General features: G+C 48.5%; 1 protein-coding gene across 2 annotated transcripts in view; it reads right to left on the bottom strand.

Moving 5' to 3' along the window:
* FGD5 (FYVE, RhoGEF and PH domain containing 5) overlaps window positions 1–24829 on the bottom strand; it is a 120266-nt gene extending 95437 nt beyond the window's left edge. The window contains exons 1-2 of one of the 2 annotated variants that reach the window (XM_040628411.1): window positions 24699–24829; window positions 13900–16552 (exon numbers count right to left, since the gene is read on the bottom strand). In XM_040628411.1, the coding sequence (XP_040484345.1) occupies window positions 13900–16552; window positions 24699–24711 (2666 nt within the window). In that variant the 5' untranslated portion in view covers window positions 24712–24829. Of the gene's footprint in view, window positions 1–13899; window positions 16622–24698 lie in introns of those variants that run through there. The other variant, XM_040628410.1, reaches the window with a different exon arrangement.
* Window positions 24830–26001: the final 1172 nt, after the last annotated feature.

Genomic DNA, 26001 nt, shown 5'->3' with positions numbered 1-26001 from the left:
CAGAATCTGAGACTGGATCTGGGAAGGATGGAGGTGGGGAGGGAGTATAAAGGTGAAAAGGGAAGGGCCTCCTCATCCCAGAGACTGAGCAGCACCCCAAACTCTGAATCCCACTAAGCCACTGGCTCACTTCATGGCTCTGAAGCCAGCCTTGACCTCTGGCCTCAGGCCAGCAAGGCAACTTGAGTTTGGACCAGGGACCTCCCTAGAAACCAGATGCAGCATCTACAAGGAGTGTCCTGGGAAGGGAACAAGAGCCCAGAACAATCCCTAGCTAATGACATCACCCTCCTTTCTTCTGTTATCACCAAGAGCAGATCCAGGTGTGGACTGGGACCTGCCACACCCTAATTCCGGGTCAGTCCTGGGACCCAGTTTCGCTCACCTCAATTCCTCATGGAACACAGGGCTCTGAGGCAGCTCTGCCACTAGCTGGCTATGCGAGCTTGGACAAATCTCTTCAAGCTTCTAGTTGCTTTTCTGCTCTTTATCACCCTTCCTTGGTATTTTCTAAGCCCTCAGTCTTAGAGCTTCTCCTGCCATTCTTCAAATCCCTTCCTCATAGTAGGTACAATCATAATAATATCCATAATTACACGCACTTAGAACCTACTTAATGCCAGGCCCTGCATCAAGGCACCAGGCCCTTGGGTTGGCATGGGTTACCCTTAATCCGTCATTATCTATCATCCCCATTTTAGAGTTGAGGAAACTGAGACACAACCCAGGAAAATGGCTTATCCAAGGCACCACAGAGAAAGTAGCTGCCTATCTCCTAGTCTCGTTCAGGTCTTTGCTTGCCTACTCCAAATGGTGGTTGTTGGGAGAATCACTGGAGCTAACAGGCATATGGAAAAGCTTTGTAAACTGTAAAGCGCAGTGCACAACTATGTGCCTGCCACATCAAGGTTTCATAACTTTCTGGGTTTTCTATCCCAGCTTTCTGGCCCACAAAAGGAATCTCCAGGACAACCTCTCTGGCAGGAGTTCGGCCAGCCCCTTTGCACATACCCATTGCTTCCGAAGGTGGGGCAACTCTTGCCAGGAACAAGAGACCAGTGGAGCTGGGACCTGCCTCCTTGTGCCCCACTGTGGGTTCTGACTCTGTGCTCTAGGCTCTCAAACCCTGTCCGTTTGCCTCCTCTGCCTCCTGATGTCTTGGAGCCTCAGTTTTCTCACCTATAGGATCGGGCTCATAATCAGTGAGATAACATATATAAAGGACTGGAGTGCACTTATGTATATAAAATACTGGCAGACCCTGGAATCTGCTGAGTGTTGCCTCCTTTTCCCATTCACATCCTTAATTTCACTTCCATCCTTGTACACTGTGAGTGTGAGGGGGTTATTATAATCCATGAGTTTAAGATCCAATAGTTACATATCCCTAAACTATTTCTTAACCTGACAGACCTTCTCCCCCTCAACCAAACAAAAGGCCTGTTTTTGAAAGATGGGCAGAAACCCTTTCTCCACTTCCCCTAATGTGTCTGGCATAGGGTTCTGTAAATCACTGATGAAATCATTGGTGAAAAAGACTTATAAATATGTATACCCAACAGATCACACTTATTAAAAGAAAACTGCCCAGATCACATGAGATGAGGTGGGGTTTCCGAGTGTTCCTTAGAAACCCTAGACTCCCGTGGGTGAGGATTCACCAATGTTTGCTTCCGTTTCATGGACAAGGACACTGCTATGGTGTTAACAACAACAGCTAACGTGTATTGGGCACCTAACAGGCACGCAGGCCCCAGCCACCTTCTGTGCAAGTGTTAACTCATTCAAACCTCACGACAATCTCTTGAAGCAGATGGTGTCATCTTCCCTGTTTTTACAGATGAGGTGGCTAAAGCACAGAGTGGTTAAGTAATCTGTCCAAGAACATACAGCTAGAAACTGGCAGAGCTGAGATCTGAACCCAGCCATCTGCTCTAGAACACAGGCTCTCAACCCCCATAATATACCCCTTTGTATAATCATCATCCCTCATTAGGCTATAAGAGCAGCGGTGCAATCTGTAACTCCCAATTCCCAAGATGTCTATTCATCATGATGGTCTCATTAACTGACTTCCTATAAAGTATTAAAAATTAGAACTTATGAAAGAGAATCATAATAACAAACCCTTGCCTTCTTTGTTGGAGTTCCAAGTAAGATTTCATTTGAAAAAGGATCCTGCTACAACATAAAGTTTGAAAACCACTGAGATTAAGTGTGTGAGGGAATCCCCAAGGAGCACCCAATAACCAGTCTTCCCATTCACTTCACTGCAGCTGGGCCCTTGACTCCAAGAGGAGGACTTCCGTCCTCTCCCAAGGCAGCCGGAGCACAGGAGCTACCACATCTCCAAGCACGGCCTTTTCAGCAGGTGAGCTTTTCAGTACTTCAGAGGATTCAGAGGCAGTGGCAAGGGGCATGAAAAACATGTTTCGCTGTACCAGGAGACATCTTCTGGAATTGGTTCCAGAGTTGATACGAGTCTTCCTATGGTCTTCTGGGGCCTCTCCAACCTTGGGACCTGGACACTTTTCATCAGGGGCTGCTGAAGCAGTACCTACAACAGCCCCCTGCTTCCTTAGGTCTCTAACCTATCCAGCCAAAAACAATCCCAAGAGCTCAGATTTCCTGGCCTGTGCAAGTTACAACAGCCTCATGACAGATTCTGGTATCCTTTCCAATTGTGCTTAATTACTGATCACGAACGAGAGCTCACTACCTCTTGAATTCCCGCTAGACCTATCTCTTGGCGTAAGAAAGTCTCACCATGACAGAGTACAGAGCTTAAGATCTCTGTAAGGCAGGATTTGTGCGTGTGGTGTCTTATTTTCTTAATTAAAATCATGCAAACAAGCCTGAATGTCAAGTTCTTGGGTCATGCCTTGACCTGGAGAAACTTCTCTTGGGCTCCAGACCAAACTCATGCACAAAGAGAATGGGTCTGTTTACATAGAGACCAGCCACATCATCCCAAAACACAATCCCAACCCCGAGACATTCATCTTGCAGGAAAGCAGCCAAAGATGCAGGCTTCTCCAAGACGGGGAAACACTACAATCCTCAGGGGCAAGCTCAGAATTCCCCAGCACATGGCTCAGCGGCTGCCTTCATCTCTGGGAGGCTGGACAGTCTTGGGGCATACTCAAGGTGCCAGATGAAACACATTAATTCATCACTCAGAAATTATTATGAGCTTTTTGTCCTGTTGACCTGGAGTGCTGTGAGCACGGATGATAAATCCCCCAAGGGCCCTTCCTGAGCCTAGCCAGGCGATCTAAGGAAGCGTTAACCTCCTGCATTATATTATGCCTTTGATTATTACTGCACTGGTGTGTGCTGTTCTCTCTATATATAGTTTTTACATCATCCCCTGGCCATGTGGATCTAAGCAAGTGGACAGTCATTATAAGCTGTCCATTCTGAATGCCTATAATAAGGACATTTCCGTTCTGAAGATTCATACTCCGTTGTGTGTCCTCACCTTTGACAGCTGGAGGGTCAATTCCAGTTGGGAAGTTTCAAAGGGGGTAAACCAGAAAGAGGGAAGAAGCCATACCTAGAGCTACCTTCCTTCCTGTCCTAGCTCCGTCACTTAACTGGCTTACAAATCATGGCACCACCCTGAACCTTAGTTTCCTCTTCTATTAAAAAAGTAAAACTGGGTAACTACTGCCAAAGGGACATTCAGCAGATTAAATGAGGTGATGCACATAAAGTGAGAAAGAACCTCACAGCTGAGGTGACAGCGCGGCTGTTGGAAACTGCCTCGGTTAAAATTCTGGCTCTGCTGTGACCTTGAGCCCTTTACTTACTGTACCTAAGCTGCCTCATCTGCTGGGTATAGATCTTCTTAAAAAGGATCTATGTGGCAGGGCAGTGTTTTGGATTAACTGAATTAATGCATTTAAAGGGTCTAAGACAGTGCCTGGCATATAGTGAACATGCACTCAAGTCTCACGTGCTGTGGGCACAGCAGCGTATGTTCACCTCGGCTCCCAGCAGCAAAGTATGAGACTGACAGTATCATCTTTTAATACCCAACAAAGCCCTTGTACACACACCATCTCTGACTCCTCAGGAGAGCTCAGTGCGGAAGGGACCATCATACCACGTGAACAGGTGAGGAAACGGAGGCTCAGAGCAGATGACAAGGTAAGGGACGAAGGCAGACCCCAGCTCATCCTTTCTTCCTGCCATGCCACACTGCTTCTGTGGTTCTGTCATCTGTGCTGCCTACCTGCCATCAACCACCCTAAGAAGCCCTATGCCGGGGAGTTGCAGAGTGGCGGGAACTCTGGTTTATTCTGTTCCCGGTGACTGCAGTAGCTGTGGCTTAGAGACCTTCACACTACAGAGGCTAGGTCCTTTTGCCATGCCTCAATCTCTAGGCCTTGAGACACCTTCCTGTGGCAGCTTCTTTTCCTCCATTTTACCCCACATCTGACAATCACTGTGCTAGAGTGCCAGCTAATCCTGTCACTCTCTTGCTCTAAAACCTTCAATAGCTCCCCACGGCTCACAGATTAAATCAATTCACATAGGAAGGACAAGTGCAAATGCAGCATATTCATTTTCAAGAACCTCCCAGGCTTATCACCACACACACTTCCTCTTGCATGGCTGGGCCAGTCCTCTCTCAGTTCTCTGGGCTACCACAGTCCTTTGTAAAGAGCACTCAGATGGGGAACTCAGAACTCCTGGCCCTGAGCAGTTTCAGAGCAGTCACAGGTGGGAGAGACACCTGAAACCCAGATGCTCAAAATTCACACAGTCAGGGGCAGAGCCAGGATCTAAATTCCAACCTGTTTATACTCCCAGAACCATTCCGAAAAGCAAATAAATACTTCTCACTACAATTTTCAAATTATTTGCTGGTCTGACCCTAAATGTCCAAGTCCTATGAAATGGTCTGAAGAGTTCAAATAATTTAAACATTTTTGGATCTTAACATTTCTCTGCAATGGCATCTCATTAAAGTAAAATCTAAATCTTTTACAAAGGCCCCTGCCCACCCCACCCCTATCACTCCCCGTTTTGTTCTGCACTGCGGTCATGTTGGCTTCCTGGCCAACAGGGTCCTCCAGCCTCAGGGTCATTGTCTCTGCTCTTCCCTCTGCCTGGAATGCCCTTCCCCCGATGACGGTTTGATCATCATTCAGGTTTCACTCAAATATCACTTCCTCAGAGAAGCCTTCCTTGACTATCCTGTCTAAAACGTCCCGTCCCTTCCACCGGTCACTTTCTATCACATTGTTCTCCCCCCTCCCAAAATAATCTCATCACAAGAGAATGATTTTGTTATCTGTGATTATCTTGTTTACTTCTTAGCCTGTTGGCTGTCTTCCTCTCCCTAGCAGAATACCACACCTACCAGCAAGGACCTTATCTGTCTGCTGCCTACTGTATCGGAAGCTCACCGAGCACGGCCCCGCATATGGTAGGCACCTGAACTAGACAGGTGACTTTTCTCTTTGGCTGCATCCTATACATGACACGCTCACCCTGCATCCGCAGGCAGAGGACAGTAAGGCCCAATACCTCAAGCACCACCCAAACTCAGGCTGGAACAAAGACTTCACTCCTCCTCTGGGGCTCAGCTGGTCAAGAAGGCCTGCTGCTGACATTTCACCAAAGAACTTATGCAACAAGACCGTCTTCTATTAGTGAGAATTATTTTCACACCTCCCACAGGGGGAAACCCTGATTTTATGAAGGTAAAATCACATTGTGATTAACACTTAATCAAGATTCCGTCTGTATTATAGCTCTGCAAGGAAAAAAAAGAGTTGGGGGCCTTAATATCATGCTAGTAAATGTTACAATAAGTGTGTTTCTGACACGATTTTCTTATTAGGGTCCTTTCTTGTAAATTTTATTGCATTTAATTAAAAATTATTGCTAAAAGAAACAGCTGCAGATGGTCTTATTTTAAGTCAGAAAATTAAAAACTGAATATTCTCATCAGTCAATTTCAACAAGAAGCACAGCCGCGTGCATTAGGAATGTGATGGTTTTGAGATTATAATAATTTTTATGGCATTTCCAGGTCCTTTCAATGAAACTTAATGAAAGCTCTGCATGAGTTCATTTGTCAAAAACATAATAATAATAGGAAGGCTCCCAGCTTACAGGCAGATATAAAGATACCCATGAATACCATGGCTGGGATGTGCCAAAAATCCAGGCATGCAGCTCTCAGCACCAATGGAATCAGTCAGCGGGAGGTTTGGTTGCAGCTCTGCCATGGACCCACCCAAGGATTTATAGCTGAGGCTGTAAATCACCTTTGTATTACAATGATGCGTGTATTCGTTGTGGCAGCACCGGCTACAGTCGTAAAAAATAAAAATCAGGTTTCACTCTCTCAAGGAATCGCTTCAACAAAATATTTACTGCATTCTGAGGATGGTAAATGTGTGCTAGGGACTGGGGAAGTAAGAGGGAGGGCTCTTAATGCTAGATTTTGTGCTGGATTTAGTAATTCTAGCCACGGTCGCTGTCCTTGGTCTGGACTGCCTGTACAATTATCTCTCCCAGCTTTATTACTTGGCTTGTATCCTTTAACTATTACTTCTTGCTTGTCTTTTACTGGAAACTAACTCAAATCTTTTATTTATGTGGACCCTGACAGGCTGTAACAAATAAATAAAAGGATGAGGAAAGCAAAGGCAGCCCCAAGCTAGCTCTGGAGTCAATGCCGGAGAAGTGGGTGGCTGTGTTCACTGTGGAACCCCACTCCTCCCCTTCCTGCTGCTATGGCTCTGCCCCGTCTTCATGTTCTCCAGAAGGGACCACTGCAATGGCCTCTTGACTAGTCTCCCTGCCTCCCTCTTCTTCATCCCTGCACTTCACCTTGCCAACAGACTGTCTGTGCCAATGCGCCATCTCCATTCTGCGCCTGCCCTGCTGAAAACCACCACGGTCCCCTCACTGTCCAGGGGCAATGCACTCATTCATCAAGCTGATGTTCAAAGGACTTTTCGGCTGGGTCCTGTCTTCCCAACTTTATCTCACAGATGAGTACAGAGGTCCATCTAAGCACTTCATGGTCCTTTCTGACCCCCAGACTCATGCACGGGCTTGTGTTCCTCCTGGACTATTTGTCTCCATCATGAAGTTCTGCTCCTCTGCCAAAACCCACCTCAAGTATCTCCCAGATAGTCCAGGCTCCCCACGGCCTCTCCTCTAGAACACAAGGGGCTTCTAGCAAAACCTTTATCACATGGGTTCTAATGACCTCTCTTAGTCTCTCTCCCCATCTGCGCTGTAATGCCTCGGGGGTGGAGACCTCTCGCACCTAGAACAGTAGCTGATGTTTGGTAGATGCCAGACAAATGTTAGCAGAGTGAGTGACGAACTGGCTGAGCCGCGGCAACACACTACTCTGAGCACTGGAAATCAGAAAAATGTGGTGTTTGAGTTTAGTCCTTGGTCTTTCAACCCAGCCTTTTCCACATATTCTCCATGCCTGCTGATGATGTGAGCCATTTTCCAGAAAAAAGATCTCAAAGCACCTCCTGACCAAGATTAAATGATGTTTACTGCAGCTTCACCTGCTAAAACCACAGATCTGTGTTTTCCACATGTCCTTGCATCTCTTTCCTACCTCCACGTGTCAAGAGCCTACTTCTCCTTCAGTGCCCATGAAGCCATCCTACCCTCCTCTGAACACCTACCTTTTGGATCCTGAGCTTGCTTGCTTTCTTTTTCTTTCTTTCTTTCTTCCTTTCTTTCTTTCTTTTTTTAAGATTTAATTCTTTATTTCAGACAGAGAGAGAGTGAGAGAAAGACAGAGCACAAGCGAGGCGGGGGTGCAGAGGGAGAAGCAGATTCCTCATTGAGCAGGGAGCCTAACACAGGGCTTGATCCCAGGACCCTGGGATCATGACCTGAGCCCAAGGCATACGCTTAACCAACTGAGCCCCCCAGGCGCCCAGAGACACTGAGCATTTTCTGCCTTGCATTCTAAGCGCCTGGGTAGAAGTCCGCTTGCTACTCTCCATCTATAAGTCCACTGAGGCCAGTGATGGTACCTGGTCTACCTCTCTCTGTCCATACACATTTCACTGGGCACAGTTCCTCAAGAATCAATCATTTCTCAAAAGGTCATCATCAGCCAAAACACTCAATTCCCAAGATGTTCCCACTCCTTATCCTCATACGAACGCTGTATAATATGGCCAATCCGCAAACTCTTGAACATGTAATTCAAGCTGCATTCTAACAATGAACAGCTCTGTAAGAACCCCGGGCTGGGAGAAAAGAGTCCTGAAATGCTGGACCTCAGACCTTTCACAGCTCTCCCTGGAAGGCATGAGCACTCATGAGCTGTTGCTCCTGGGTGGGCTGAATCATCTGAAGCTCCCCTAACAAGCAGTGCAACCCAAACAGATGGCCTGCTCCAAACCCGGAGCTCCTGGCTGCTCTGAGGGCACAGCTGGCCACAGGAGGGTAAGCATCCCCCACTGTGGCCCTGAGGGAGGGTAAGATGTCTGAGTAGCTCATTAGCAAATTCCAGGAAAGCTTGTCAGCTTTTTTTTTTTTTTTAAGATTTTATTTATTTATTTATTTGACAGAGAGAGAGAGAGAGCGATAGAAGGAACACAAGCAGGGGAAGTGGGAGAGGGAGAAGCAGTCTTCCCGCTGAGCAGGGAGCCCAATGTGGGGCTCGATCCCAGGACCCCAGGATCATGACCTGAGCTGAAGGCAGATGGTTAACGACTGAGCCACCCAGGCGCCCCGCTTGTCACCCTCTTGATGAGCTGCCAACAGAGCAGCAAACCTTAACACCCCTCAGAAAAGAAAGGAAAGCGGCCCTCTACTCTTCCTTGAGCCCTCTGGACCAATAAACAAGCCAACATTCTGGTGGTAGCTATGCTACCTTGTCTTCTGCAAGGGAGACACTACAGCTGTTGGATGAAGACCACCAGAAAACATGGCATTTTTTCAACCACAGGAAACAGGAGATAGGGGAAAGAGTACTGGATTGAGAGTCAGAAAGACCAGGATTCTTGGTTTGGCCACTTAATACCTGTGCAAAAGAGGACAGTTTATAGCACTTGAAACTAATGTGCCTAACTAATCGTGAATTACAAGTGAAATACCAGCTAGGGTCAGAGTCGCAGAGACAGGCATATCTACTATGATTATGGAATGATAAAAACGTTGGTCCTGCTGTCCTTGGTGTAAGAGGCTGCTGATGACTCCAAATCACTATCGCTCGGGCTGTTGTCTGCAGCCCTGACCCCACCCCAGGAGGAAGTGAGAGGTAATGCTGATACACACCCCACAGCTGAAGCCTGCAAGTTCAAGTTCATGGTCCCAGTTTTATTGATGTGGTGTCCTTAACATGGAGTCAAACTCATGCAGAAGAACCATCATATGGGAGAGAAAGGGAGAGACAGAGAGAGACATCCCCACCGTCAAAGGGACCAAATTCTCAACCCACACCTCTGGAATCAAATTCAAATCCTGCATCCACCACTATGTGACCTTACCATATCATGGAATAGTAGCTAGTATTTATTATCATTTCACTATGTGCAATATCAACTCCTTCCATCTTAACAACGTATGAGGCAGGAACTATTATGATTGCCTGTAACAGATAAACCAAGGAGCAGACCTTGTTCCAGGTCACACAGATAGTAAGGGGAGGGGGAGTACGGACTCAAATCCCAGGTAGCCTGGATAAAGCCCACGGGCTTGGCCCCTGTGCTCTCAAAGGCTCTCCCTGGGCTTCGCTGTCCTCATCTGTATACATAAAAAGCTACCATAAATGCATCAAGAACAATATGGGGACTGATCATAACAGCTGGAGAGAACAGAGACAGAAAGAGATGAGAAAAAGCCAGTGTGGCAGTATGTAAATGGTAAATCTAGGTGGTGGGCAAATGAATATTCACTATAAAAGCTCTTTCAAGTTTTCTGTAAGTTTGAATATTTTCATAATGAAATGGAGAAAAGCAGCTTCAGGGATCCATGTTGGTGTATAATGCTGAGTGATTAAAGTAGACTCATCATCGTGCAAAAAATAAATACACAATTATGGGGATTTAAATAAGACACTTAGGACAAGCCAGTTTATGTAGTGTTTTGCATCAAATGGGTATTTATTAAGTGTATACAAAGCACTGTGTTGCTGAAGACAAGGGCTTAATAAATGATAATTCTTTGACCCTTGTGAAGCTCAAAACCACCAATTTGCATGGAATCATAAAACTCCTGGTCATCAACACACATTTATTAAGCTCCTAGCACATAACCAACATACTAAGGGGCCATGGGATACTCAGAAGTAAAGACTAGGTCACCCCAACCCAGAGTCCTGAAGACATTAAACAGTCTATTTGAAAACTAAATGTTAGACTAGATCTCTGCTCCATTTTTTTCTTTTTCGAGAGGGCCAATTCAGGCAGAAAAAAAAGAATGTTCTGGGGATATGCTTTAAACTAAAAGATGATGAAACTTTTTGTATAGCATGGGGAAAATGTACATAAGGAACAACGTATACAATTTTATTTTACAAGACAGAAAATTGTTAATAAGCCTATTGCAGCTCCTAAAATGTTATTATCTGGGTATATAAATCTCAAAGGAAGTAACCACATAGAAGAAACTTTACAATCATCCATTAGAGCCTGAGCTGCTACTCTGATTTAGAGGTCTCTAAGGGCTCTCTGAGTTCTATTCTATACTCTACATGTTTCTTGAAGGGAGGTACTTTTAGTGGAAAAAGGGCTTGGATTTAAATAACAGTGAATCACACCAGAGAGAGAGAGTTATTCCCTTTCCAGTCCTTTTGAATCCTCTGATTATGCCAAGGAGAAAGTCTCTGTGTGGTGCCAGGACGTCTTTAACACCTCTCCCTGTTTAACAAAGGGACCAGGCTTCCAGCTCCAGCCTTGGCAAGGAATAACCTCAAGTTAGAATTTAGCCGTTATTTTCTTTCCTTTGTATCTTATTTGTATAACTGCCTTCTATTTATGGCAACCAATAGTGTTTTTCCATTTCCCAACAGTGACATAAAATTTCCTTTCTAAATATTTTTGAAGTAAAAAAGAGAGACTGATTGAAAGAAAAACAAAAAGTAAGTGATAGTATAGGTGGTAGAACAGAAATGGTAGAAGTGGTACAGGAAAGGCGAATGGTTGAGAAATACAGATCTGCTCCAATCTTACCATTTTGCAGATGAGCAGACTGTGGCCTAGCTAGCATTTGCAAGAACCCACAGAAAGTCAGTGACTGAGATGGGTTTGAACCCACATCTCCCGATACACTGTCCTGCACACTTTCAGGGCTGTTGATATTTATTTTGGCTTCTCTCCCTGATCTTCACACTGAAGCAAGGTGTGGGACAGGACAAGGAGCGGAAGGAGAGGAATTGCCTCCCCACCCTCTGGCCCCATCTTGTCCCGCCCAACCTGAAGCACCCCCTGGGCACCCCTAGGCACGTGTCTCAGATCGGCAGCACCCTGGCCACTAAGGTCTCAAAGCCCCTGCTCAGGAGAAGAAGGACTAGGACCCCACCCCCACAGCAGTCCCTCGGGCCTCTCAACTTGATGTGTCTGAAACCTCCCTTGCCCAGACCTGTTTCTGCCCAAAGCGAGGCTTTTTCTCCCCCTTTGCTTCCATCTGTTTCATGCAGGAAAACGGAAGAAAGCTTTGCTCACTCATTGATGTCCAAGCGGATGTGGTTCCTGCATGGGAGATTTATCCTGGTCAGTCTGGCCTTCCGTGAAATAGCATCAGAGTAGGGCAACAGCGCTCTGAGACTGACAGTCCAGGATACTCAAGCACGGCCCCAGGCTGTAGCATCAAATGTGAGACAACGCAGGGAAAGCACCCAGCACAAAGCCTGGCACACAGGAAGCAGTCAAGATACGATAGCACTGACATTTTCTTGGGTATTTTTCCCTTATTATCAGGTTAATTTGGATGAAGGGACATTTTTTGGGTTTGGGGCAAAGTACAGATCAAGGCAACAGCGACTTTGCAAACAGCCGAGCATCCTGTGCACTGTATAACCCGGGGCAGGGGGGTTGAAAGTGAACGTGGCCCTGGAGCAGTGCAGTGCACAGCCTGCACGGTCAGGTCTGGCATCCCTCAGTGTAAGTCACTAAGGAGGCCTGAACCAGGTATCAGGAAATCTTGAGTCCTAGCGCTGATTTCTCCACCAAGTTGCTGAGCTACCTTAGGTAAGTCCCTTTCCCTCTCTGTGTCTCAGTTTCCTCCTCTGTAAGAGGACCAAATGTTGTCCAAAGTCCCCTTCCAGTTCTAAAAATCAGTGATTCTATAGAAGCAGGCTTTGATTTCTGAAGGGCTGTCATACAAAAGAAGAAATGAGCTCACGTGCCTGGCTTGAGGGGGCAGAGCCAGCCTGAGTTGGGTAGGGATGTTAGGAGACAGCTTTTGCCTCAGTCAGAAAGGAAAATTTAATCAGGATACCTAGCAACAGATGAGGCAGCTCTGGGAGGTTGTGAGTTCCCTGTGGCTTGAGGAATTCAAGTACAGACTGGGTTAGAGAAAGGCCCGTTAGAGTGGGAGCCTTGACCATATGCCCTTTGAGATCCTTTCTAGCAGGGTGATTCTGGTTTCAGAGCTTGGTTCCATTTTCCTTAATGCTAGGAGGCACTCAGCTAGGTATGGATCTTGTCAAACCCTGCTGATAACTATTACTGCAATGAACTGGTCGGCTGTGCAGCTTTCACCCTTGTAGAGTTTGCACACGTCTACACTCTCCAAATTAAACTCAGTCCCTCCAACAGTGTTAGTGTTTACCCTTGCCCCAGCAAACCCTTTCATTCTGGAAAGAACTAATTAACAGCCTCACCCAGATTTGGGGGAGGGAGAAGATGGAGCCAGGGTGGGGAACCATGTAAAAAAACTCAGGAGAATAAACCACATAAACACTTCTAGCATCTACACTCCAGCAACAGCTCCTGCTAATTGCAAATCATCTTATCTATTCATTACTGCAGGCGCCCCGGGAACTCCTAGCAGCAGCAGCAGCTGTGTGGGACTGGGTGAAGTCACTGCACACAAGGGGTCAGAATCAGGATATCCTTTAAAATCACCACCATTTTCACTTGTATTAATTCCAGTTAATTCCATTCGTTCCAAAGAGAGTAAATGGTTGAGGCTGAATTGCATTGCCTTTAAGTTGCATCTACAAGGTACAAGGAACACAAGATTTGGCGGTTATCTACTTGGGATGATCAATAAGGGCATTCAGTCTGTCTTGGGAAGGTGGGGTCAGAAAATCCCAACTGTTGTCAATAATTTCAGTGTTTCACTCTTATTTCCAAGGTGAATGAGTCCAAAAAAAAAAAAAAAAATCAGGTTGGATGTACTTCTTAAAGGCCTCTATTCAGAAATTTAGCTCAGGGCACCCTTAGCTCTTTAAACAATTTAAATAGATTGTCTTTCCTAGTTCCCTTGAATAGAGTGTATATTTACACAGTAAAAGGGTATCAATCTCAATTTAGGGTATTTTCCGGATGGTGAAAGATATTTAGTTTGGCAACATACGAGGACCTTCTCTCTTGGTGACTTTCCTGGAGGGGACTAGCAAACCCACCTACCTAGATGAGAAATGTCTCTCAAATAATGGAAATACAAACGCTCACATTCACACTGTATTTGACATTTTAGACAATACTTTCACACAGATGATCATCTCTGATCTCTTCAAACACTCTGCCGTGAGGCAGCAGGAATCCCATTTCACAGATCAGGTAACTGGGCTCAGAGAGGTAAAGCCACTCGCCCCGAGTCACACAGCTAGAACTGAATGGAGCCTGAGGCTAAAAAGCAAGTCCATTCTGTCCCCTACACCTAAGCTTCCCCCTCGGATGATCACACTTGCCCAAGAACAAAGAAAATATGATTTCACAGTACCTTTCTGCTTCTTGGTCTGCGCTCTGCTGTTTGCTCTCAAAGGCGCTGAAGCTGCTCATGTCCACGTAGCCGTCGTTCTCATTTGCTGTGGACAGGGCTCTGCTCTGATCTTCAAACAGCTTTGTAAACGTCCCAGCCCTCGCAGGCCTCCGAGGCGGAATCTGAATATTTTCATAGTCTGAGTTCATGGCTGGGATGTTCTCATAGTCTGAAGTGTCAGCATTGGGGAATGAGATGGACCGTGGCTTGGTCAGGGGCAAGGGCAGAAAGGGGGGCCGGGAGCGGTCTTCGAAGGACTCCACTCTGGACACCGTCCTGCTGAAGGGGACACCTTTCCTCTTGCCATCCCTGTAGAAGATGAGTGAGGAAGGGGAATCGGAAGCCCGGAGCTTGCCAGTCCGAGCCTTAAGCTGTGGGGAGTTGCTGAGGCTCCTGCGGTCAATTTCCAGAACCCTCGCAGGCCCATGGTAGCTGGATTCTGAAGACGACCTAGAAGACGACACATTGACATCCACGTGCACTTTGTTCTCCGACTTCTTTTTAAACGTCAGCGCCAAGAACCTCTTGAAGGATGACTTCTTCTTCTTGGTGTACTTGTCTGGGGGCTCACTCTCGATCAGCAAGGAGGGAGAGCTCTTGGTGATGGGCTTTTTGGTGATGCAGGCCAGGTCGAAAGGGGGCGGGATGTCGACCACAGAAGATGGTGTTGAGGTGCCGCTGGACGGAAGGTGGTTCCTCTGGGAGAAACTCCCAGAGGAGCCAATCATACACGGCAGAGAAAGGTTGTCATCTTTCCTTTTGATCCTATGGTCATCCAAGCCCGATGCCTCCGACTCCCGATACAAGGAGACTGGAATCTCTCGGCCTTCCACAGAGAATGATCGGGGGTATAAAGTGAAGGCTCTGGGCTTTGCTGGCAAGGCTCTGCTGGCTTCCAGTGGCTTCCCCTCCAATGATAGAACGGTCTTTCTTGCCTCCTTGGTGGCACCTCTAATGCCTATGGCTGATGAGCCAGCTTCTGATCCAGTTTCTTCGGGGACAGTTTCTGGGACATAGCCAGCCACCTTCCCGGAGTGGGGCCGGGCCCTCGTGATGATGTTCTTCCTGTCGATGGAGACCGGGCCACCCTCAGCATCAGAGCTCGTTTCTTCTTTCGTGCCATAACCACTCAGCATGTCAAATGCAGCCTGTGTCTCAGGCTTCTCTCCTTCCCCAGGGTCAGCCCCTTGCTCCAGGTCAACTCCCATCTCGTAGGGGTTGGTGAGCACATCATCTACGGCGTCCTCCTCCTCCGGCATGACCACCACGTCAGGGACAGAGGGGCCCTCCCCAGAGCCACAGGAAGCTCCAACAATGGGGTCCTGCTCCCCACATTCTCCAGACTGTGGTTCCTGCTGTGACTCTAAGTCTTTTGCTGACTTGGAAAAAGAGGAGTAGCTCTCGCTACAGAAAGAGGTGCTCTCAGTCGGAAAGAACTCATAGGGACTTCCTGAGAGTGAAGTCACAAGGTCGTCCATGCCATCGTTCTCAAAAGGGATGATCTGGCAGCTCTCCTCAGCAGGTTCATCCTGTACCAGGTCTTCACCTGCTCGAGGGTCTTCTGCTGCCTCCGGGGTAGCTGCTGCCATTTCTTCTAGGTCCGTTTTCTCATTTTGGTCATGTGGTTCATCCTGGTCACCAGTGGCTGTGGCATCTTCACCCCCCTCCTCTGAGACTTCAGGGCTGTCTGAGGCCATCTCTGTCTCCTGGACACCCGTGGCCAAGCCCTCATTCTCTGTAGGTTCCTTGCTGTCTTCTTCAGCATCCCCCTCGGGGGGCCTGTCAGAATCCACACATTCATCCGGGGCCCCTGTTTCCATGTTGGTGGAGCCTTCCTCACCACCCTCCTCTGCCTCCCTGGGTGTCCCAGGGGGTCCAGCCTCATCACTGGGAGTTGCTGGACCCTCTAAATCAACTTGAGTTAGCATGATATCACTTGGAAGGACTGCCTCTCCATCCCAAGGGCCCCTGTCCTCCAGGTTGTACACATTGTGCTCTTCCACTAGCTTCTCTTCCTCCTTGCTTGTAAAGGTCTGCTCCTCTGCCCCCGGGTCACAGGCACCATCCTCCACCCCCACATTCTCAGGAATAGGGGCTATGCCTCCATCAGCCTCTTCACTCAGCACCACTTCAGCTGGGGCTGCCAAGTCCTCAGCAGCTCCCATCCCCTCCGGGTCACTCTCCTTGCCTCCCTCCTGGCACTCCTCCTCCCCAGCAGCATCCGGAGGCACCAATACTGCATTCTCTGCAGAGTTGCCATCCCTGGGTTCATCCTCTTTCGGTGGAGCTTTGGGGACCACGATGTAATCCTCATCAGCCTCAGACTCGGAGCACTCCAAGTTGGACCGGTGCTCTTCGTAAAGCCCCCTGTCAACGCAGAGCAGTTTCCCGTTGCTGCATTTGTTCAAGCTGTTGATCACGTACACGCTGGCTCTCCACTCACTGGGGGTCGCCAGCCTGGGCTTAGGGGCAATGGGGGGTTTCGGCCCCCTAGACATGGAGTTGGGACTGTGAAGACTATCAGGCCGGGGTGATGACGGAAATTTGGGTGCTGTCACTGGCGTGAGAGGACTGGCAGTCTTTGGCTTGGGAGCAACTGGTGGTTTTGGTGAATCTAAAGGATGAAAATAGAGAAAACAAGAATACAAAGTACAGTTACTCTTATTTCCATTCAGTCTCCCACTTAGCATTTTCAAGAAAATACTAAGATAGTTTCCCAACCTACGTGAGCCCAATCTACTATGTTCTGTCTTCGTTTTATGTCCTCCACCACCATCTTGAAAATCCCTTCACCTCTACTAACGAGTCATTTTGTAGACAAAATGAATAGATCTTCCTTCTGTACATAGTCCAGCTAACAAAACTCAACTCAATGACATACTCAAATAAAGGTGTGCAGATCATTGTAATCATTGATCCAACAACCATGTATTAATTGCTTTCTAGGTGCCGTACCCATGAGACAATGCTGAACTTGACAGTCACCATCCCTGCCACCCTCATGCAGCTTACATTCATTCTACAGTTAATTCATTGTATACCTACTATCTATATGCATAGCGCTGTTGACGGGAAGATCTTCTAGAATCGAGAAGAGAAGAATACCTCTGCTGAGTACTTGGAGCTGAGTCAGGGAGGCAAGACTAACAGAACAATTGGAGGATAGAGCTGTAGACCCTTGGAATATTATGATTAAATAGCCATTATCTCATTTCTTCAAGAACGATACACCAAAGGTCTGTGACAGTGATGCATGACTCTTCTGAGGGTCACCTCTGAATTCTACATGCTTTAAGACTGGTGTCTAGCTAACTGCCTTGCATCCAAATTTCATGGGCATCCAGATTTCATGGGAGAAACCATATGGTATTTTCCAACATTGATATTCGCAAAAAGTCTCTTGCCTTATGGATGCTGAGAATCTATTTGACCATTATCAGAATAAAGGATGTGGTACAAATGTACACGCACCAGGAGTCAGAGAAGCAAGAGTTACCGTGACTAAGAAGACCTCCTGGAGAAGGTGAAATTTCAGCTGTATTTTGCAGAATGGGAGGGATCTGGACAAGTGCAAGGGTCAAGGGAGTAGCTGCCTACTTCCAAGTTCATCTGTTCTGCTACAAGCACACCTCCATGCCTCCAAGCCCCTGGCCACACTGTGGGCAGAGTACGGAATGAAGCTTTCCAGGAAGGCAACTCCAGCCTGACATCTTGGCTTCAAATGCACTGCTTGGCTCCCCACTGCCCGTAGATGATGATATGCAAGTCTCCCCTTGAGCCAGCCCCATCTCCCAGTGCCATCCCCACCAAAGCCTGGGTTTGACACAGAGCAGCTGCAGAATGCCAGCCTGGCTCATGACAGAAGGGAGATGGAGCAGAGGTCCTAGAGGTCAGCAAACTCTTCTCCTCCCTGTGCATCTGACTCCCAGGTAAACCCTTGCAGCACCTAATCCCAGTCATCTGTAGTTCAGGACTCTCTGACAGAGATACAGTGTGAGCCACATTTATTATCACATATGCAATTTTTAATTTTCTCATAGCCACATTAAAAAAGTAAAAAACAGGTGAAATTAATTTTAACAATACTTCTTTTTTAATTCAATGTATCCAAAATACCATCGTTTTGATATCATCACATAATCAATGATCATGACTGGATCAGCATGTCATCAATACACAAAATTTATTAAGGAAATATTTGACATTCTTTTTTGTACTAAGTCCTTCAAATCTAATGTGTATTTTATACTCTCAGCACATCACAATTCAGATTAGCCCCATTTCAACTATTCAGTGGCCACATTTGGGTGGTGGCTATGGTTCTGGCCAGCACAGTGCTAACTGGTCTTGACCTATCTCCATGGTACTGTTCCACTGGCACCTCAATTTCAATGCGTCTGAAGCCAAAGTAAGTACTTCCCCTAAACTGGCAGAACTATGTAAAATTTAGCTGAGAAGGCCCCAAAGGAAATTAAAAAGGCCTGGAATAGCAAGAATATAGGTGCCCACGCACCCTGTTCCTGAATGGGCCTGATTTCAGAGCCTCTTGAGTTGCACTTTGCACATAAATCTAATAATGAACTTAGTGGTCTGGTTTTCCAGTGTACAGCTAATTAGGAGGGTAGGGATTGGCAGTCAGAACAGGAACACTGCCAGGTGTAAACTGTGGTAGCTGCCAGTAAGAGAGGGAGAGAAGAGACACAGATGCCAAGACTCTAAAGGCTAAAGCACCCACCGCACCAACCCCGTAACCCACACCTATGTTCATCTACATTAACACCCAGGCCAGCCACTGACATCCAGATAATAACACAGAGTCTTCAAAATACTAGTGGCCTTCCAACTCCTTGCTTCCATAGGCAAATATGTTCTAATTTAGAAAAATATCTGTCCAAATTAGTAAAACACAAAACAAAACAAAACCAAAAAAACCGCCACACACAACAACTACCACCACCACCACCCACCCAACTATGGGGAGTTTAAACAGCTAACCATTAACTACTCTGTTATTGTAGAGTAACAGAGTGAGCCTTTGGAGCCTGGCTGACCTGGGTTCAAATCCTGACTTGCCACTTATAAGCAATGACACCAAACTTCAGTTTCTTCATCTGTAAAATGTGTACAATAGGAACACCTACTCTCAAGAGGTTATGAAGATTAAAAGATATATATTTTAAAAAGTGCCCAGCAGTAGGCCTTCAAGTAGAAGTACTCAATAAAGAGAAGCTATTATTATTCTAATAATGTCACTCTTCACCTACTCCACATCTTCCCCTGGTGTAAGTATTACTTTACACTGATATATAATATTAGCTTCAAGCTCCCAATCAGGTGTCAGGCACTAGCATGAAATTATTCTTTGAGGGTGGGGACTCTCATTTCTCATACTTAGCAGGTGGTATTTCACATGAGCACCATGAGACCTGACAAAGGGACAGGTGGGCCATGAAAAACGACCATCACCTTGGCTGCATCACCCCCACCCCCTCCTTCATCCAATCAAGCTATTGATCTGTGGGCGCTGTCTCCTCCAGAAAGGTTATAGTGGGCGTCTGAGGCGTGATCCTGCAAGAAAATGCCTTCCTCACAGGATCCCCTAGGAATGACAATATCTGGTGTCCATGTCCTGCTTCCGGCTCTGAGGTTCAGGGTGTTTCACCTGCATCCCCTCTGCGATCAAAGGATGCCAGAATCAGAAAGGCTTTGTCTGACCCCCTCAGGAAAGATGAGGAGACTGAGGCACATAGAGGCGAGGCATACGGCTCTCAGCAAGTCTGGAGCAGGCCCCAGGTAGAACGTGGGTTTCCTGTTTCCTGGTCTAGTCACCTGAACCTCTGCCTTCACCCTTTTGCCCTTGAGCTTTCTTCTACAGTGGAGACGCAGGGCTCCCAGCTTCCAGTGAGGCAGAGAAGGGTAAAATTCAAGGAAATTGAGGCCAGATAGACCAGAGACAGCTAGCCAGGTGTGAAATTTACATAAGGCTGAGTCCAGGGTTCAGAAGTACTAACTGACCATAAGGTGAATGACTGGCTTTCATTTGCTCCCGTCTAATTTCCATTAATCCGATTCCATTAAACAAATATTTACTGAGCCCCTACTATGTGCAGGGCACCCACCTAGAATCTTTGGACAAATCAATAAACAAAAACAAACACCTTGTCCCTGGTGAACCTTATATCCTAGCAGAGGAAGATAAGCAATAAGAAGGAGAAGCATATTACATTATTGTATGTTAGATGATCATAAAGTCTATGAAAAAAGAGTAGGAGTTGTTTGTTTGTTTGTTTGTTTTCCAGTTTTAAATTGGGATAGGCCTCACTGCGAGGACATTAGAGCAAAGATTAGAAAGATGTGAGGAAAGCCAGGACTCAGGTGATGTGTTCAAGGAGGGCCAGAGTGGCTGGAAGGGAGGGATGAGTGAACAAGCAAGAGGGAGAAGCAGGAGATGAGGTCAGAGAGGTCACAGGGAGGGTGTAGATTATGCAGGGCCCCCAGCAGAAGACAGACATGCATACTCTGGCTAATGTGCTGAAATAAGTGGAAGTGGTGTGGATGGACGCAGGGACACCCATGAGGAGGCTCTTAACAATAATCCAGGCGAGAGATGAGACAGTGGAGGCTTGGACCAGGTTGGCAGCAGTGGAAGTGGTAAAGAAGAGTCAGACTCCAAATCTGAAGGCAGAATTTGCTGACAGTCTGAACATGGGGTATGAAAGAAGGAGAAGTCAAGGACAACACCAAGGTTTTGAGTCATAGGAACCGGGAGTGAAGTTGCCGCTAACTGAATTGGGGAATTCAGTTGGTGCTGGGGTGAGAAAGCCAGAATTTCAGTTTGCACATGTTAAATCTGAGTTCCCTACTACACACCTAGGTGGAGACAGATATCAAGTGGGCTCCTGGATATAGGAGTCTGGATTCTCGGGGGAGAGGTCTGGCTGGAGCTATCCATCACTCGGATGGAATTTAAGGCCTGGGCCTGGTGAGATCACCAAGTGAATGAGTGTGAACAAAGAAAAGAGCAGAGCCCAGAAGGGAGCCCCAGTGGCCCTGAGGTTATAAGGAATCAGGGAAAGACACTGGGGAGGAAGGAAAGAAAATGAAGGTTATGTGAGAGCTTCAGCTCTGTTCCCTCCCTGCCTCCCTCACAAAAAGGAAACCAATAGAGCCCCTATCCTTGGTACAAGGTTATCTGGGTCCCAGACCAATTCTGCCTAGAGAAGACCCACTGGAAGAGATAGCATTGGGGGTGCATGTGGAAGGACAAGGAGGATTTTCATAATCAAAAAAGAGGCTGGGTATCCCAGATAGAGGGAATAGAATGTGCAGAGGCCCAAAGGCAGTTAGATGCAAGCCTTTTGGGAGTATAGTAAAGAGTTCAGTATGGCAGGGATTGGGGGATTACAGGATAAATCTGGGCTGGGGCTTCCTCCTCTGGGTGAAGTTTAACTTTCTGACTATCCAAAACCCAGCATGGGTGGAGCTGGTGGACCCTCTGCTGTGTCCTATTAGGTTCCTTTGGCTGTGGTGTGAACCTTCCATCTCCCAGTATCAAAGAGCCGCGGGGGTCGTACCCTCTCTGCCCAGACCTCTGGGCAATTTGCTATGCGTAAGGATAACTCAAATGCAGAATATCCTTTCACTGACTTAACTGACAATGAAGGAACCACAATGGCAGCAGGAAGAGATTTTTAACAGCTTCTGGTGACTGAAATCATCCCCAGCCAGCCCCCCTTACTAGTTTATATTTTCCCTATTTTAATTAAGTATCTGTCACTCACTCACATACACATTGCTGCTCCTTTGTCAGTTATGTAGAGGTTAGATGAGAAGGAATTGGGAAGAGCACTGGACTGGGAGTCAAGAGCTCTGATCTCCACTCCTGGCTCTGCCATTAATTGGAGGTGTAACCTTGGGCAAGTCCCCTCCCCTCACTGAGCCTCAGCTTCCCTATCTGTAGAGAAGGGCGCTGCACTAAATGGTCACGAAGGGTCTTCTGCTCCGGCCAACTACACCATATTTAAACTCATGGCTCTTCTAGTGTCCCCTGATATCCCCTTGTTCAGCCCCTGAGTCTGTTTCAACTGCGGTTCACTATATTCCCCCTGGAACTCCCATAGCCATATGTTCCAAGAGTAATTATCTTCCAATTTCACCTTCCAATTGCATCTTAATTTAACTTTCATTCCTGGGTGCCTGCTGGAATGTCCAAGCCAAGCCTGATGATTTCTAATTAGGCTGCTGTTAAGCTAGTCCAGTGATCCACGACAGGGCACACACTGGGAAGACCGCAGGGACAAAGTGGGGAAGGCATGGGCCCCAGGCTCAGACAGACCTGGGCTCTAATTCCAGCTCTGGCACACATTGTCTGTGTCATCCTGTGACACTCCACCGCTCTGAGCCTGTTTCTTTCCTGGTAAAATGAAATAAATACCTCCTTCTTCTATAAGGATATTGAAAAGTTCAAAGGAAATAACAGACGTAAGACACCTAAAAAACTCAGTTGGCTATAATTTCTTGGGCACCTACTTATGTCTTCAGCACTGGATAAAAAAGCAGGCTCTCAAGCTGGACAGTGTGTGTTTCAATCCTATTTTGGCAAAGTGACCATAAGATCCCTGCAGCTATTTTCCCATCTAGAAAATGGGGACAGCAAGAGAACTTATCTCATAAGGTTACTGTGAAAACTGAATTGATTGAAGTAAAACACTTAAAAGCAGCACCTAGTTCATAGTAAGTGACCAATAAATATTAGCCAGTATTCATTGGTAGCTTATGACACTGTTCCAGACGCCTTAAAGCTTTATTTAATCATGAGAACTCAATGACAAATATCATCCTATCCCCATTTTTCAGATGAAGAAACTGAGGCATGGAGGTGAAGAAACCTCTTTGAGGTCACATAACTAAGTATATGGTGGTTCTGAAATTCAGTCCCATGGAGTCTGTGAACCAGTGTGTTACATGATCAGGAAATTCAGAGCGTGGCACACAGAAATCATTAATGTGAGGTTCCCATCATTGCCATCACACTGAAAAAGTAACCAGGTTTATGCTGGAGGCAAGTTCCAGGATGGCTAAACCCAAGAGTAGCAACTGCTAAGATTTCCTGGGATCAAACCTGCCTCTCAGTTTATTCCGGCTCATTCCATCCCCCAGATTCTCAGAAAAGGGAGGGCTTGCCCAAGCCTCAAGCAGGGAAACGTGGGAAAACTGGAACCGCTCTCACCATTGTTTTAAAGTGAGTTTTATTAGGAGCGTAGGAAAAAGCTAGCCTGGCTCTGTTCAGGCTGTACCAGAAACAGGCAGGAGGCGACCTTCTTCCTCCAAGGAGTGGCTGGCTGGGCACTGGGACTCTGTTCCAGCCTCTCCCGAAGGGGTACCCCTGCTCCCACCCACCCCCAAGCTGTGACCCACACTCCCTCACTGCCCAGGTATCCACATGCCCAGCAACAACAGGGCCTGGACACAGGACGGCTGCTTCCACACTCCCAAGTCCCCGAGTGTCTCCTTCGTCAAATCAGTCCAGCCAAATGTCTCCCATCTGCACTTCACTCCTAAGACAATGACTTTTTTCATTAAAAAGACTTTAAAGAGAAAAAATCCACAACACACACACACACACACAAGGCAGCAGGATATGGTTCTAAGACAGCCAAAATGGTGGCTTCCTGTTTCTTTAGGGATGTGTGTTTTGGAGTATGGCTTCGGACAAGGGTGTTGGTCGGGGAGGGGGCTGCCTTCTGTTCACTTTTAAAAGAAAAAGAAAGAGTGAACATCGCTGCGAGGCAGGGAAATTAAGTTAGCTGAGCCTGTTGCCTTGCAAACTCGCCTCTTGGAGAGAACTTTCTGCCCTCGGGGCGGATGGAGTCAGGAATTCCGAAAAAACGATTCCAGGCATGGCCCATCTGAGTCTCAGTTACTAAATCTGTTAAATGGCCCTCCTCTGATGGGACCGCTAGTATTCACTATCAAACGCACTGTGGATTTCCCGGAATCCCTGAACCGGCGGAGTCAGATTCACGAGGCAGACTCGAGGGATGGGAGGGAACGAACGTCTGGAGTGCGGCTCAGCCTCGGTGAGGAGTGTCCCCCTTGGCGTTTGGTCCCCCGGGGGAGGCACAAAGAGGGCCCCGGGCCAGGGCGCTGCGAGGGAGGGGTGAGCTGCGGGGGGGGGGCAGTAATTTAGGGCTTTCTAGTCTCCTCCGGGGAGTGAGCTCCAAAGTCTCGAGGTCTAGGAGAGAGGAAGGAGCAAGAATCGTCTTAAAGAGTGCGCCGCCCGGGTACTGAGGAGGCCAGGAATAGACCCCGGTGTGGGGAAGAGCTCCGGAAGGACCCCCGGGGCCCCGGAGGGGGCCAGCGAGGGCCTGGCGGGAACCCCGAGGACCCGGGGTGAGGATTCGGGGGCGCGACCAAGCCGCCTTCGCGAAAGGAGCGTTTCTCGGTTGCGGAGCGGCGCCCCACACCGGGGTCGCGGTGGGAGCCGGCGGAGGGCGTACGCGGCCAGGGTGCGGCCTCGCCGAGACTGAGGGGGCGTCCCTCAGGCGGGGCGTCTTGGACAGGGGCTCTGGATGATTCTCAGCCTCCTCGGCGGGGGGACTCCGGACCCGCCCATATCTCGGCCGCAGCCGAGCGGAGTGGGAAGGTCGGGGGATTTTCGGCGGCTCGCCCCAGGCGCCCCGTGGGCTCCAACTTGGAGCGCCTGGCGCGGTCCCCTCGAGCGCGTCCCTCTGCGCCAGGGGTCGAGCGGAGCCTCCTACCTGCTCTGTTCATCTTCCAGCACGCGCAGCCCGGGGCCGCCCGTCGGTCAGTCAGTGGGTCCGTCCCAGCGCGAGTCCGCGCACCGCCTCACTCCATGGCCGCCCCGCGGGGCCCGCACGCCCTGGCGCCCGCCCCGCCCCCCGGCGCGCGCCGGACTCCGCGCGGCGCGCAGGGCAAGTGGGGGCGCGGGGCGCGAGCCTCCGGGCTGGGCTGGGCGGGGCGGAGCGGGGAGGGGAGGGGGCGCGAACGCGGGGCGCGCGGGGCGGCGGCCGGGGCAGCGCGCGGCGTCGCGTTCGCTCGAGATTCCGTGCGGAGCGCGGGGCAAGTGGGGGCGCGGGGCGCGAGCCTCCGGGGCGGGGCCGCGCTGGCCGGGGGCGGGAGAGGAGAGGGGGCGCGAGTGCGCCGCGCGTGGGGCGGCGGCCAGGACAGCGCGCGGCGTCGCGTCCGCTCCGGGTCCCGGCTCCGTACCGGGCGCGCAGCGCTCTGGGCGCCGCGCCTCTGCCGCCGCCGCGCCTCCGCCCCCTCCTAGACGTTTCCTCCCGCTCTGAGGAAGGCTTTTTTTTTTTTTTTTCCTTCCCCTTTCTGCTCTGTCAGGGATCGCAGAAGACGAGGGGCGAGGCGTCCCCGCGCACATTTAAAGGGGCCGTGGTGACTCGGGGAGCCGCGCGAGGTTCAAGGGACTAGGATCAGTTGAGGGGAAGGAGGCAGCCGGCAAGTGGGCTTCTGGGGACCTCCTAGTCCCCTCGTCCGAGGGACCATCCATCTCTTTTCAACCTGGGGTATGCATTCGGTCCTGTATCAAGCGCTGTGCTGAGAGCAGGCTAAGACCGCTCCCAGTTCTTACCCTCATGCAGCTTAGATGAGAAGTCAGTGGAGACACAAGACAAATAAGCAATATCATTTCAGAGAGAGTGATAAATGCCTTGAGAGAGATAAACCAGGGTAATGGGGCAGAGCACTGTCTCTCAAAGGGTGCAGATCAGCTTTGGAATTGTTAGAAACGCAAATTCTCAGGACCCCCCCCCCCCCCCACTCATCAGACTTAACTGAATCAGAAATCCTGTGTCTAACAAACCCTTCAGGTCTTTCTAATGTAAGCCGAAGTTTGAGAACCACTTGTGTAAAGAATGGGTGATCAAGGAAGGTCTCCCTGAGGAGGTGACATTTAAAGGGAGACCTGGTTGATAAGCCCTTTCTTTGTTCACTCAGTGCACCCTGGCCAGCACCTCCTTGAGCCCAGGCCCGTGCTAGAGGATATGGATGACTCTGACCAATCCTTCGCCCTTGAGGTCCTGGTCTGAT

Source organism: Ursus maritimus, unplaced genomic scaffold, assembly GCF_017311325.1.
Source record: "Ursus maritimus isolate PB19 unplaced genomic scaffold, ASM1731132v1 scaffold_14, whole genome shotgun sequence".
Taxonomy (NCBI): Eukaryota; Metazoa; Chordata; class Mammalia; order Carnivora; family Ursidae; genus Ursus; species Ursus maritimus.
The sequence above is the reverse complement of the archived record's forward strand: the minus strand, read 5'-3'. Positions and strand labels throughout refer to the sequence as shown.